Source organism: Xyrauchen texanus, chromosome 2, assembly GCF_025860055.1.
Source record: "Xyrauchen texanus isolate HMW12.3.18 chromosome 2, RBS_HiC_50CHRs, whole genome shotgun sequence".
NCBI lineage: Eukaryota > Metazoa > Chordata > Actinopteri > Cypriniformes > Catostomidae > Xyrauchen > Xyrauchen texanus.
In genome coordinates, this window is record NC_068277.1 from 49,707,782 (window position 1) to 49,722,457 (window position 14,676).

At 40.3% G+C, this 14,676-nt stretch overlaps 1 protein-coding gene across 1 annotated transcript in view; it reads left to right on the top strand.

Annotated features, from left to right (window-relative positions):
- The first annotated feature begins 890 nt into the window (after window positions 1-890).
- Window positions 891-14,676, top strand: part of LOC127654729 (insulin receptor substrate 2-B-like) — a 32,008-nt gene continuing 18,222 nt past the window's right edge. The window contains exon 1 of the mRNA XM_052142049.1: window positions 891-4,618. Within this exon, the coding sequence (XP_051998009.1) occupies window positions 1,123-4,618 (3,496 nt within the window). The 5' untranslated portion in view covers window positions 891-1,122. The remainder of the gene's footprint in view (window positions 4,619-14,676) is intronic.

Genomic DNA, 14,676 nt, shown 5'->3' on the forward strand with positions numbered 1-14,676 from the left:
TTTAGCTGCCAGTAGTTGCCTTTGTGTGTAAAACGAGTGGTTATAAAATTAACTGTATTATTAACTGTATTATTATAGCCATTTTATTGCAATTCAATAACTTTCAGTAACCTGTAAGTTCTCCCACGTACTGAAAAGCCAGACTACTTATGCTCTAAAATACCAATCACTCGCAAACTACAAAACTAATCGGATAAAAGGATTTGTTTGTTGGTGGTTGGCAAAAATGTAAGGTAGCTGCAGTAAGTCGAAATTCAATGTTAAGCAGACAGCGTACAGTACAGGAGCTCGTGATTGGACGGATGATCCTTCGATCAAACATTACAGCCAATGAACGCGCTACACTGTATGACGCAACCTACGTTCTATGATCTGATTGGACAAAACTTTATCAGTCATCCGACATCACCTTGCCAGTTTTTTTATTACTATGCTCAGAACATAACAACAAAAAGTAGGCAGTGGGTAAAAAAATAATAAAATACAAAATACACCAAAAATAATAATGCATTATTATGATATATTTTTTCTCAAAGCAATGCACACTAGTACTGACCATAATAATACCTATACACTTTCCAGTTTCTTTAAGAACAACTGCCTGACATCCAACTTCTGGTTAGTAAATGTACACCTATGTAGGTGAAATTAAGATTAATGATATATGCCTACGTTTCGATATTTTTACCATGCCAGTTCAGTGAAACTCCAAGTGAAACTATTGGTCAGTCACATTGACGTGGATCCAATAGGCCTACCGTGATTGGTTCGGTTTCAGAGCAGAAGCTTACAATCACTCATCTCGTCCAATCGGACGCCTCGTCATTGCACCCGCCCACCCACAGGCGAATGACGCACGAGTCATGTGTTGTTTGTGCTGTGCTCCGTAGTGTACACAGGGTGCGAAGAGCAGATTGGTAGCCCGCTAGGAGGATCTACCGTTAATAGAACGGGTAAATGTGGTCATGCTGCAGTCGCTGGCATTGAGTTCGAGGAGCATTGGCTGGAATATCTGCTTTTCATGTGGCGGCTGGGAGAAGCGCAACACTGAGAAGACTTAAGCCTCCCCAAACCAAAATGGGGTCTCGGTCTGTGAGCCTAAGGTGAAGTCTCTCTTATCTAATGGCAAATTTAGCAAATTCCCAAGAAGGTGAAGCCGCTATGTTGATGCTGGAAACGCAACAGAGGGCTCTCGGAACTAACCGTGCAGCAGCTGCAACGGCGAACGGCGGGGAACCCTCTTCCGTACTGGATGTTAGCGGCGCTGGTTTTCATCAACAACGCTCACCGCCCTCCGATCAACAGCCGGGTGAAGCACACCAACAACAGTGTCGCTACCGGCAACACGCTGCTCATGAAAACAACCTGGAATCACCGGCGAGGAAGGGGTCCACGTACTCTTTAAACCGGGCACATGAGGACTCAGGCGGTAGTTCGAGCAACACACACGCTACCTCTGCTGTGAACGCCAGTTCCGCTGTCGCGGACGACATCAGAAAGTGCGGTTACCTAAGAAAGCAGAAACACGGTCATAAGAGGTTTTTTGTCTTGCGGGCGACGAGTCATTTAGGGCCGAGCAGATTGGAATACTACGATAGCGAAAAGAAATTTCGTAACACCCTCTGCTCGACCGCCGCCGGCTCCTCAGCTTCATCTGGCGGGGCTGCGGTGAGCGCCTCTCCTCCGAAAAGGGTGATCTATCTCTACCAGTGCTTTACTGTCAATAAAAGGGCGGATTCTAAGCATAAACATCTCATTGCTCTGTATACCAAGGATGAATACTTCGCGATTGTCGCCGAGAATGAACTGGAGCAAGAGGAGTGGCACCAGGCGCTCAGCGAGCTCATGAGTGAGTGCAAGAGATGCCACATGGACGCGGAGGATATTGATTACGGCTATGGTACTGTAACTGCTGGCACTGATTTTAAAGAAGTGTGGCAGGTGAATGTTAAACCAAAGGGCTTGGGCCAGACTAAAAATCTAACCGGTGTGTATAGGCTCTGTCTGTCTGCTGAGAGCATACATCTGATGAAGCTTAACTCTGAGACGCCTTGTGTGAATTTACAGCTTATGAACATACGGCGCTGTGGCCATTCGGAGAGCTTCTTTTTCATTGAGGTCGGCCGCTCCTCTTCTATAGGACCTGGGGAGGTTTGGATGCAAGTGGACGATTCTGTGGTGGCTCAAAACATGCATGAAACCATTCTGGAGACCATGAAGGCCCTCAAGGCTTTTGCTGAGTTCAGGCCGAGAAGCAAAAGCCAGTCGTCTGGCTCCAACTCAATGGGTTTTATCACCACACGGCGACACTTAGGCAACCTGCCACCCAGTCAGACAGGGCTCCAGCGGCGGTCTCGGACCGAGTCTGTGGTGGGCACTCCACCCAGCAGGAAGAGCAATGGAGCGAGTGGGTATAGATTCCGCACCTCCAGTGAGGGAGAAAGCACCATGAACCGCCCGTTTCGTTCTGTGACAGGTAGCCTTATTCATCTCAACACGGCCCGTGCTAACCTGAGCCGCCAGGAAAGTAGCAGTGGGGCTGGCAGCCGCTACATTCGTGCCCTGCCAGGCTCCACCCATCATGCACGCTCTGCCTCGCTGCCAGTCTCGCATTTTCCCTCAACCACCAGCCCAGTCAGCATGTCCAGCAGCAGTGGGCATGGCTCTGTGACCGACACCATTACTCGCCCTTCCAGCGCATCCATTTGTGGATCCCCGAGTGATGGAGGTTTCAACTCCTCTGATGAGTATGGCTCCAGCCCTGGAGACCTCCGCTACTTCAGAGTACGCAGCAACACCCCCGAGTCTCTGGGAAACACGCCACCCATCCGCGAGGAGCACTGCCTCAGTGACTACATGGCAATGGGATTTAACCGTGATGTGTTCGGAACGGGCACAGGTGAGGCGACCCGTGATGAGAGTACTGACGAAGATTCACGACCGGGGTCGTTAAGGAGGCGGACACACTCCTTCTCCAGGCAGGTTGGGGGCGCTAGTGCTGCTGGAGTGGCTGTATATCAGAAGATGACCCAGACCACCTTCTCGCTGGACGAGGCTGTGGTTGAGGATAGCTCTTGGAGTGCCAGTGCTCAGACCATCTCTAACTCCTCCTCCCTCTGTTCTGACTATAGCTCTAGTTCTGAACACAGCCAAGACCGCCCCCCTATCTTACGTCCTGCAGATGCCCCTAAAGATGATGGCTACATGCCCATGATGGCAGGTGTGCTGCCCTCCACCAGTGATGCAGACTACATGCTTATGCAACCAAAAATCCTCCTTTCTGGCTCTCCACAAGTCCAAAGTGCTGCTTTACCTGTTCCCCAGCACATGGACTCTCAAGGCTATATGATGATGCTCCCCGGTAGGAGTGGGGCTACTTACTCCACCGTCCCTTCCAGCCCTGACTCTAGCAGACGAGGAGATGGACATAGAGACTCAAATCGCCCTGAGAATGGCGAATACATGGATATGTCTCAGAATACCCCCACAGCTAATGTTCAAAGGGTTTCTAATGAGAATTACTATGCCTTGACCACTCCTGTGATCCCCAAGTCCTACAGTCCATATTTCTCCCTCCCTCGCTCATATAGAGCTCCATCCCGAGATCAGCCTGAGCATGATGAGTACGTTCCCATGAGTTCACCAGCTAAATCGGTCTGCACCCCAGATCGTAGTAGCATGTGCCCACCTTCTGAAGCTCTGCATCACAATGGATACTCCGACCGCCTAGCAGTTCGGCCGAACCGCCTACCCCTGGTAAGGCGGAGCTTGCACGGCACTCTAAGAACAGGTGAAACACCAGTGTGCCCTTCCAGCCCTGGAGAGTACATCAATATTGAAATTGGGGATCGGCCCACACATCCTGCATGTCCATTGTCTGCTGAAGGCCCCACCTCAACCCTCAATATCGGCAGGGAACAACGTAAGTCCCCCCTGCCACAGGACTACATGACTGTCGAGGTGGGTGGTCTTCCACCAAAGAGTCGGTCCCCAAGGACCTCACTGGTGGCCCCCTGGAATCCTCCTTCATATGTCCGGCCCACCTCATCCTCTCACTGCAGCGAGTTTGCTATGGAAAAACCTGACGACTACACAGAAATGTCCTTTGCAGCTGGGGAGGAGACTAAGAGCCCTACAGATATGCTTGAGCGCCTGTGTATCCTGGAACGTCAGTTTTTCCCTTGCACTCCCCCGATGGAGCCCAGGGTTGTCCGTGCTGATCCTCAAGGCAGGCGGAGACACAGCTCAGAGACCTTTGTGACATCAGCAGCAGCATCAGGTGGAAGTGGCCTGGATGCCAATGGCACAGTGCCTAGCAACAGTCAACAGGTGGGATGCAACACGTGTCAGAACTCTTTTGACAGCGTTTGGACAGACCGTGTGACACCTAGCAGTGAGGTGATACCGGGAACCTCCTCTGTGAGGCCTGGAAGAACTTTACCTGCAGAACACCAGAATGGCCTAAACTACATTGCCCTAGACCTGAGAGATGACCTCCGGCCTGGGAACACTCATGATGTGATTTCCTTGGCAACCTCCAGTGCTCCTCCTCCAGAGAATGGTGCCTATGCCAGTATAGATTTAATCAAATCTGAGGTGCTTACAGCAGCATCTAAAGGTAAGCTTTCCTTCTGAAGCACACACAGTATGACTCCTTACATGTTAAATATAAGTTCATTCAATGTCTCTAATTTTGTTCTTTTAAAGTTACTGCAAGAATAAAAGTCACGTCTCTCTACTTACTGAATGGACTTCGACATACCAACTTGGCTAATAATATTCTTAAAGCGATAGTTCACCTGAAAATTTTAATTCTGTCATTCCAAGCCAAACAGGCTTTTTTTCTTTAGTAGATGTTAGTTACCATTCACTTTCATTGTACCTTTTTTTTTTCCCCCTTTCAATGAGAGTGAATGGTGACTGAGGCTGTCATTCTGATGAACATCTTTAGTGTCACAGAGAGTGAGGAAATGATGACAATTTCATTTAAAAAATTTTTGTCTTGTTTTTAAGTAAAATATGTAAACATCTTTAAAACAAGATAAATTCACCCAATAAGGAAAATTGCAAATTATAAAATGGTTTTCAGATAATGCATCTTCAATATAAGTGTATTTTGTCTTGTAGCACGGGCAGATTTTTTTAAACTTATTTTTCACCTATTTGTTTTAAACAAGTGAGAAAATGCCAGTGCAACAAGACAAAATAAACGTATTTTTAAGATCTGTTCTCTGAAATCAAGCCTTATTTGTACTGTTTTATTTTTTTGCAGGTAAATAATTTTTCTACTTTTAAAAGGATCGTTCACCTAAAAATGACAATTCTGACATCATGTATCCACCCTAATGTTGTTCCAAACCTGTATGACTTTCTCTCATCTTTAGAAGCCAAAATTGGACAATGTTAGCACCAGCTGCTTTCATTGCATCTTGTTTCTTGCAATTAAAGGATGCTTGCATACGACCTAACATTCAAGAGAATAAAGTCTTTGATACTGGTTATGAAAAACATGAGGGTAAGTCAAGTATCACTTTTAGGTGAACTATCCCTTTAAGGTGTTTACTGGAAAACAAGACCAATATACTCACTAAGAATATACTTTTTTGCAGTGTTTTTGTTTTCCCACACTACACTGTTTCTGGTATTTTATGTGTTGATTGAAAAAAGACTTCCTCAATGTGTTAGTCTAATTTTTCGATAACTACGTCACTGTGATCTGGAAGATCTGAATGTAGAGCATTTTTATGTTCTGAATAATATTATAGACAATTGTTCAGTAGTTAAGAGTGCACAAACAGATCATCATTCAAACAGTTCCACATTCCTGTTGCATTCTCCAACAACTCCTTTGCTCTGAAATTGTATCTTCTTTGTAACTACTTTGTTTAGGGGCTGCTATGTACTTGTTTGAGGGTGTGTGTGTGGTGTGTCTGTGTTGCTGTAGGAGAATGAAGTGTGAGTCAGTGTTCTCAGCAAGCCTTCGATTGCTCATTTGTTTATCATAGTTAAAGCGGAGATGGAGGTGTGTTTGTGTTTGAAAAAAGTTGGCTTAAGCTTGTAGCATCTCTCTCTCCCTTTCTTTAAAAAAAAAAAATCCCCTTCTTTCCCCACTGGCAGAGAGCACTGTTGTAGATTCATAACTCAGTCGATGATATACAAGACTAGATTTTGTTTAATTTTTTCCTGACAACATTGCTACAGATATAGATATTTTGCATATGTCATTGGCTCAAGTAGGGGTGGGCCATTTGACAAATCTTATATCATGATATGAATAATTTTGTTCCATGATAATGATATCACGCTATAGTAAATCTTTTGAGGAAAGCAAAACATTTTTTTTTCACTCAGTGTATACAGTGGATACTTTATAAATGAAAACTACTTTTATAATTTTCCCTTTATTTTGAACTTGACAAACATAGTCAAAGTAAAAAAGAAAAACACTAAACTTGGTTTTTCATTAACATTACCTTAATGCTAAATTTCACAATGTTGTTTACCGATGTTATTACTATTATAAACTTAAGAAACATCTTCTCAAAGCAATGCAACAAAGAAAATATTACATAAGTAAAAAAGAATTCCAACAAAAATAAACACTTATAGGCTCTCGATAAGCCTATGTGTTAATACAGCCCTGGTCTTCGCCATGATTTTGATTAAGAGCAAATGATCCAGCTCTGTGCTCACCTATCTCTGTTGCACAAATGTCGGCAAGCTTGCTGGACTTGTGTGCTCCAGAGATACATGAAGCATAGATGCGCGTGTCCAATGAAAAGCATATTCAAACGCATAATGAATGTCATTGAACTTGCTGAATTTCATTGAAATTTTCAATGGCGGAAAAAAATGTCCTTCAATTCTCTCAGTCTCACATGAAGCCCTGCCTACTGTTAGATGTGCACACACAGCGCACATGGATATTTACATATCGTAATATATACACAGTGTTTCCCCTAGGATTTTTTTTCATCAGCAGTGCTGCTGTGCGCGCGTCCACGAGCCTGCAATGCCGGACCTCCGTTTACGCACGTCTGTGGAGTAATTGCTTAAAATGACCTTCGCCTTGTCGTGTGTGTATGTTTATTATTTACTGGGAGCTAATAATGTATTGTCAAATAATGAAATGCCTCAATGCAGAAAATTACTTTCACTAGTATTTTTATTAAACAAACACCAATAGATAACATTAAACCTATTTAACAGAACATACATGTCACAGGGCTCCAGAATATCATATAGTTCTACAGATGATTTGGTAGCATCAGTAAAAAAATATACACTACCGGTCAAAAGTTTTGAAACACTCTTTCTTTATTATAATTTATAATATAATAAATAGTAATAGTTAAGTCATCAAAACTATGGAATAACGTAAATGTAACTATGGGAATTATGTTGTGACTAAACAAAATCCAAAATGAATCAAAACTGTGTTATATTTTAGCATCTTCAAAATAGTCACCCTTTGCCATGGAGGCATCCACGCACAACCCACCATGCTCCCCACCGAGAACCACATTATAGCGATCACAAGGAGGTTACCCCATGTGACTGTACCCTACCTAGCAACTGGGACAATTTGGTTATGGGCAAACATGCTCTACTGCCAATAGAAATACTATTCAAGAAAGGGTTTTTAAAAAGAACTAAATAAATAAAAAATATAGTGAAACATAAAGGATACCTGAACCTGTTTTTATCCAGTTTGTGATAGGGTCTGAGCCCACTTTTTCATTATTGTTTTTTGGAATCCAATTATAAGTCCATAACCAAAATCGTCTGTTTGTTTTTAGACCTCTGTTTGTGACCCGCTTATACCCGCCCCATCAACATTACTCAACCAGTGGTGTGAGTTGGGGGCGGAACTATCTGACAGTTTGAAAATCTGCAGGTATGGGGAGTATTCGGAAAGCTGTTCCGTTCATTGGCGCTTGTGTAGCAGAAATTACATACTTCAGCTTTAAGAAATTATTATAGAAATATATTTTTGGATAAAATTAACAACAACAACAATTATTATTGTTATTATTAAACAGTACCATAATTATGTAATATTTTCTTAACCTGCATGCCGAATGGCTATGTGGACCTTTATTGGGGCTGAAGCTTTTATTTTGGTGGTACACTGAATGAAGACCTGAAGGAGAAATGCATTCATTCACTCGTCAGTTCACAAAAACTTGGTTACTTTAGATTTGGATAGTAACTTTTAGCGGCCAAGTATATTTGGAATTACACAAATATGCAATTATTAAATCTAGAGCACTGTAAATGTAGGGTGATCGGCTCATTAGCCTCACTGCTTTGAGTATTTATAAAACTACAATGTGGTGGATGTCAGATGTATTTGTATTTGACCACTCAAAGGGATAGTTCAACCAAAAATGAAAATTCTATCACCATTATGTTACTCTTAACCCATATGACTTTCTTCTGTGGAACACAAAAGGAGATGTTAGGCAGAATGTTAACTTTTTTCATTGTCACGTTTTATTGGATGGAAAAAGATGCAATGCATGTGAAAGGGGACTGAATCTAACATACTGCCTAACATCTCCTTTATTGTTCCACGGAAGAATACATGTCATACAGTATTTGATTGGAACAACATGAGGGTGAGTAAATGATGACATCATTTTCATTTTTGGGTGAACTATTCGTTTAAGTGTTCAAAACCGGGGCAGACACAAACTGTCCATTGACAAAGAGATTGCAAGTGTATCTGGGTTACTCTGACATTCTCTTCTCAATCTCATCCCATCGTTTCTTCTCGTTCTCTCTGTTGGGACAGAGCATATTGTGTAGTGTCTTTCATGCTTGTACATGTTGGCTCATTCGCTGATTTCTTTTGATGTGGGCTAATAGACAGCGTTTTGCAGCATAGGACACGTGCAGCAGGAAGTGTATCAGAGCTGAAATGTTTTAAGCCTGCTGTGTTCATCCACCTGGAGCAACTATGACTCAGTGGACCCGAATGTCTTTCTCTTAAACTCTTTCTTCCTCTCTCCCTCTTATTTGACAGAACATCTCTCTATCGCTCTATCTCTTGTGCAGATCAGCAATTCATTGAATGCTTGTTGAGTTCAGTGTGAGCGCTCGCAGTGAGAGAGCGTATACTTACTGAATTAAAGATTTTACAGATCTATAACCCTTTATATACCTGTTAATTCGACATGCAAATTGAGTTTTACCGCATCTGTAAGCAAGCGATGCGATAAAACTATTGCTATTGTTTTATTATATATAATAATATAGATCAATAATAATTATACAGCATTGATGCCATAATATTATTAAATACTTAATATCAAAATATGTTGTTGGTGTGTGTGTGTGTGTATATATATATATATATATATATATATATATATATTTTTTTTTTCATATTACATTACTGTTTACATCATAACTGAGAGGCAAGTTTCTCTCTCAGGATTTCCTCACCTTTGTTTACATTTTCATTGCATTTTGACAACACTAAACGACCATTTTTAATGTAACTGGTGAGAACTGATTTAAACTCTTAAAGGAATAGTGAACCTAAAAATACAATTCATCCAGCATTATTACCCTCATGTTGTTGCAAATCAGTTTGACTTTCTTTCTTCCGTTGAACTCAAAAAGAGATGTTAGGGACAATGGTAGTTTCAGTCACCATTCACTTTCATTGAATGGGAAAAAAAGATGCAGTGACAGTGAATGGTGACTGACATTCTGTCTAAAATCTCCTGTTCCGGAGTAGAGAAATTAATATGGGCTTGAGGGTGGGTAATGATGACAGACATTTCCTTTTTTTGTGAACTGCCCTTTTGTTAAAAGATATCTGCGAAGAACAACAACATAAATGTAAGTCAGCTCATGGCTGCATCATGTCTTGCTGGGAAACAAGTGATTGAAGGCCAAAAACTTGATGCATTAAAAAGCATTCCATGTGAATAAATCAGGAATTGAGAAAAGTAGCCCCCCATGAGATTGTTGTAAAATTAAAAATGTTTAAGTATTTATTAATATTTGTTTTGGTCAAAAAAAAAATTATTTGTTAAATATTTGTTTTATCTCATTGGATGTAACCTGAAATCATATGAAACTCAAATAATGATGTGTGAGAGCACTAAAGGGGCAATAGTATCCCGCTGCAGGCAGAAAGGAAAAAGGCACAGCTTACTGTCCAGACACACTCAAACATTCCAGACAGCTCAAGGTGATGTAGATTGCAAAGTATTTGAGAAATATACAATAATACAAATTCAGTAAATCCAGAATCAGTCTTGTTGTGAAATACAGCATAGCTGGCATTCCACTGGAGCAAAACTTGCATGAGTGTCTAAAAAAGGAAACACCCCAGCATTTTATTTTTAATGCATCCTTTATTACAGTTTAAATAATTAGGAAGTGGGTTGTGTAAACAACAAACTCTTATCCTGACATTTCTCTGTGTGGTCAGAGCCACTTCTATGAATTGCTGCAAACCCTCGTCTCTTATGCGTGTTTGCCACAGCTTCAGATGTTAACAAGATGGTGATGTATTCAATCATAATCAATGTGATGCATCTTATTGTAAATAATTCTGCGATATGCAGCTTTATTAAGAAGACAGAGTTTGTTTTTAGTGAGTTTAAGATGGATCGAAATCAAGTGAACAAAAAGGTGAGGGAGGTGAGGGAGGGTATATTTCACCCATTATACACCGCAACTAAATTCATTTTTTACAATATAAATCTAATGATGAATATGTGTATTTTGTCTTACTGTGAAAAAACTACATTTATGTACAAAATATATTTTTATTCAAGATATATTCTCTAACAAGTCTTAATATCTTCTACTGTATGTCCCTCAGGTAAATGTATTTGTTTTAAGGATTTTTAGATAATTGAAAACAAATTCAGATTTTTTTTTACTGAATTAAACTTAATATAAATTCTCAAGTATTTTCTCCTGTAATCAGTGAGGGGCATTTAGAGGTATTTTTAAAAGATATTTTTATCCTCTTTATTTTTTTAGAAAGGATGTTTAATACAACCTATTAACTTGAGGCAGAAGCTGAATTGTCTGTTAAGAGCTAATGATTAATCACTGCAATAATTGTCTGACTAATCGATACATTTTTCGAAAAACGTTAGATTAGACCAGGTGTCGGCAAACTTTTTGACATGGAGTGGAATTTTTTTTTATTTTCCTTGTCGGGAAATAAAGGAAAAAGTGGCTGCGTGAAGTTTGAGTCCACTTGTGAAAAAATTTACTTCGCATTTTTCGAATTTAATTGTTTATTTTAATAGTTTATTTTTAATTACAAATTATATTATCAGTATATAGTTTGAGTGAAAAATTTGCAAAAAACCCAATGATTATGATATAATCATGATCCTGCATGTGAATTTTAACAGAGCATTATGTGAAGGTGCTTTAATGAAAGAAAACTTGCCCTTTTGTACTAAATTAATTTACACAGTTAATGTCACAAATTTGCTTGTTTGATTACTGATCACAAAATAGTGTGGAATCTTAAATATCTCTTATGTCATACATTTTTCAAAATCACACAGAGGGGTAAATCAGAGAGGAGCAGGCTGTTTTATTTATATTAAGTTTTCCAATCTACATCTTGATGTAATCCTTCATGATCATGCAGAGTGTTTTCATCAGATGAATGGGAGACTATACACTATTAAAGTGTGATGGCTTGCACGCGCTGCGCTAGTCTCATTCGCACATCACAAGATCAATTATTTAGCCCTTTTCTGTGAATTGCACCTGCAACATCCTAAAACTTTATTTCCAGGTTTAGTTTATGTTTTGAATAGACACACAATGTGGGTTTATGTTTTCTATTTTAATCGTTTAATGTAATTTTGAATGTTTATGGTTTAAGGAGGGGGTGTACCTGTATTCTGGATTGTTCACATCAACCTTCCGAATGGGGAAAATATTTTATCTCAGTGATTTTGACAGTGGCTTGATTTTTGGTTCCAGATGGGCTGGTTTGAGGATTTCTGTAACTACTGATCCCCAGGGACTTTCATGCACAACAGTCTCTAGAGTGTAAAGAGAATGGTGTGGAAAAACATCCAGCAAGAGGCAGTTCTGTGGTCGAAAAAGGCTTGTTAATGACAGAGGTCAGAGGAAAATGGCCAGACTGGTCCAAGCTGACTAGAAGGTGACTGTAACAGAAATAAACACGCGTTACAACAGTGCTATGCAGAAAAGACATGTTGTATGCTTTCTGAGCACACAACATGTCAGGCATTGAAGCGGATGGGTTACAGCAGCAGAAGACCCCTCCGGGTATCACTACTGTCAGCTTAGAACAGGAAACTGAGGCTGCAGTGGGCACAGGCTCACCAAAACTTGACAGTAGATGACTGGAAACGCATCACCTGGGCTGACAAATCTGGATATCTGCTGAGATACACAAATAGTATGCCCACTGCACTGTTTTCTGTTCTTGGCTGACAGAAGTGGAACCCAACGTGGTTTTCTGCTATTGTAGCCCATCCGCCTCGAGATTCGACATGTTGTGCATTCTGAAATGCTATTCTGCTCACTACAATTCAATACAGAGTGGTTATCTGAGTTACCATATACTTTTTCAGTTCAAACCAGTCTGGCCATTCTCTGATGACCTCTCATCAACAAGGTGTTTTCGTCCACAGAACTGGCGCTCACTGGTTGTATATTAGTTTTTCGCACCACTCTCTATACATTCTAGAGCAGTGGTGCCCAAACTTTTTCCTAAAAAGAGCTAAAAATCAATCTTGACTGAGGGCGGTGGGCCAAATGAGAACATTGAATTATAACAAACTAAGGGCCTGGATTTTAATTCTGAAAATGATGATGGGAGGGGGGGGGGTTACACGGCTCATTTGGGGTGCATTGCATAACGTGCATTGTTAATGAAACACATTTTTTTTCTCATTCACATATTTAAAAATATTTATAAATATTAAATAAGCAGCCTACAAATTAAATGCACAGACACACTTGATGTAGATGACAGAATTTCTCCGGATTTGGAATGAGGACCTGTAACATCTTAAATTCAGTAACTATGCAATTAAGCGCATGCTTACCCTTCTGACATAGCTGACAGCTGCATGAGAGAAAGTGAGAGACAAGAGCAGTCTCTGGAATTACAGTTTGATACAAAAACAAGTTTATTGGTTTGAATTGTTCATCTGTATCTATTGGTTTATTAATTTCCAGCTGCACTGAAAAGTGTGTGGGAATTTCAAGTATACTTGAAATTTGTCTGAGTCATCAGGTATGCGCACTGACCCAAAGAGCAAGAAACCACAATAAGAAACAGCCAATGAAATATAGAAAGAGCGCAAGAGGAGAGAAGGGCATTTGGAAGCAGCAGACAAAAAAGGATTTAAAAACATCACCAATATCTGAACTGCTGTCTCATTAATTTCAGCTTTTTTTCCCCCATTCTATGCAAATCAGAGTACCGTAATAAATGGCGCAAGTTTATCTTTCATGTTGTTTTTTTACTTATCACGAAAAAAAAGCTCTCTTTGCTATTTGCGAGTGCAGAGGTTGTGCTAAACAATCTAAAGTTGTAAAATGTCCATCACAATCTTTTTTTATCCCTCAGTTTTGTTTTCATTTCATAAGTAGGCTTACTAGAATTTAGTCATTAGAATTGCAGATATACACATAACAGTGGATACTATAATATACAGTGCATTCAGAAAGTATTCGGACCCCTTCATTTAAAAACAAATTAAAAAAAACTTTTGTTGCAGCCTTATGCTAAAATGCTTTAATTCTTTTTATTACATCAATCTACACTCCATACCCTATAATGACAAAGCAAAAAAAAAGATTTTTTTTTTTTATAACTTTTCAAATGTTTTAATATAATATATATATATATATATATATCACACTGAGATAAGTATTCAGACCCTTTGCTATGGCATTTGAAATTTAGCTCAGGTGCATTCCATTTCTTTGGATCATCTTTGAAATGTTTCTACACATTGATTGGACATGATTTGGAAAGGCACGCACCTGTCTATATAATGTCTCACAGCTGAAATTGGATATCAGAGCAAAAACCAAAAAGCCATACGGTTAAAGGAACTGCCTTCAGAGCTCAGTGACAGGATTGTGTCGAGGCACAGATCTGGGCAAGGCCACAAAAAATGTCTGCATTTAAGCCACTGTGCAGTGGCCTCCATAATTCTTAAATGGAAGAAGTTTGGAATAACCAGGACTCCTGGTTGAGCCCGGTGAAACTGAGCAATCGGGTGGGCCTTTGTAAGAGAGGTGACCAAGAACCCGATGGTCTGGTTGAGCTCCAGAGATCATGTGTAGAGATGGGAGAAACTTGCAGAAGGACAACCATCACTGCAACACACCACCGAGTGGCCAGACAGATGCTTCTCCTCTGTGCAAGAAACAAAGCACCTAAAGGACTCTCAGACTGCGAGACACAAGATTCTCTAGTGTGATGAAATGAAGATTGAACTGTTTGGCCTCAAAACGAGGTGTGCAAATCATACCCAATAAGACTTGAGACTGTAATCGCTGCCAAAAGTGCTTCAACTAAGTACGTAAGTAGTTAAGGGGTCTTAACACATATGTCAATGTGATATTTTAGTTTTTACTTTTTAATAAATGTATAAAGTTTTTAAAAAATATGGGGTTTGCTTTGCCATTATG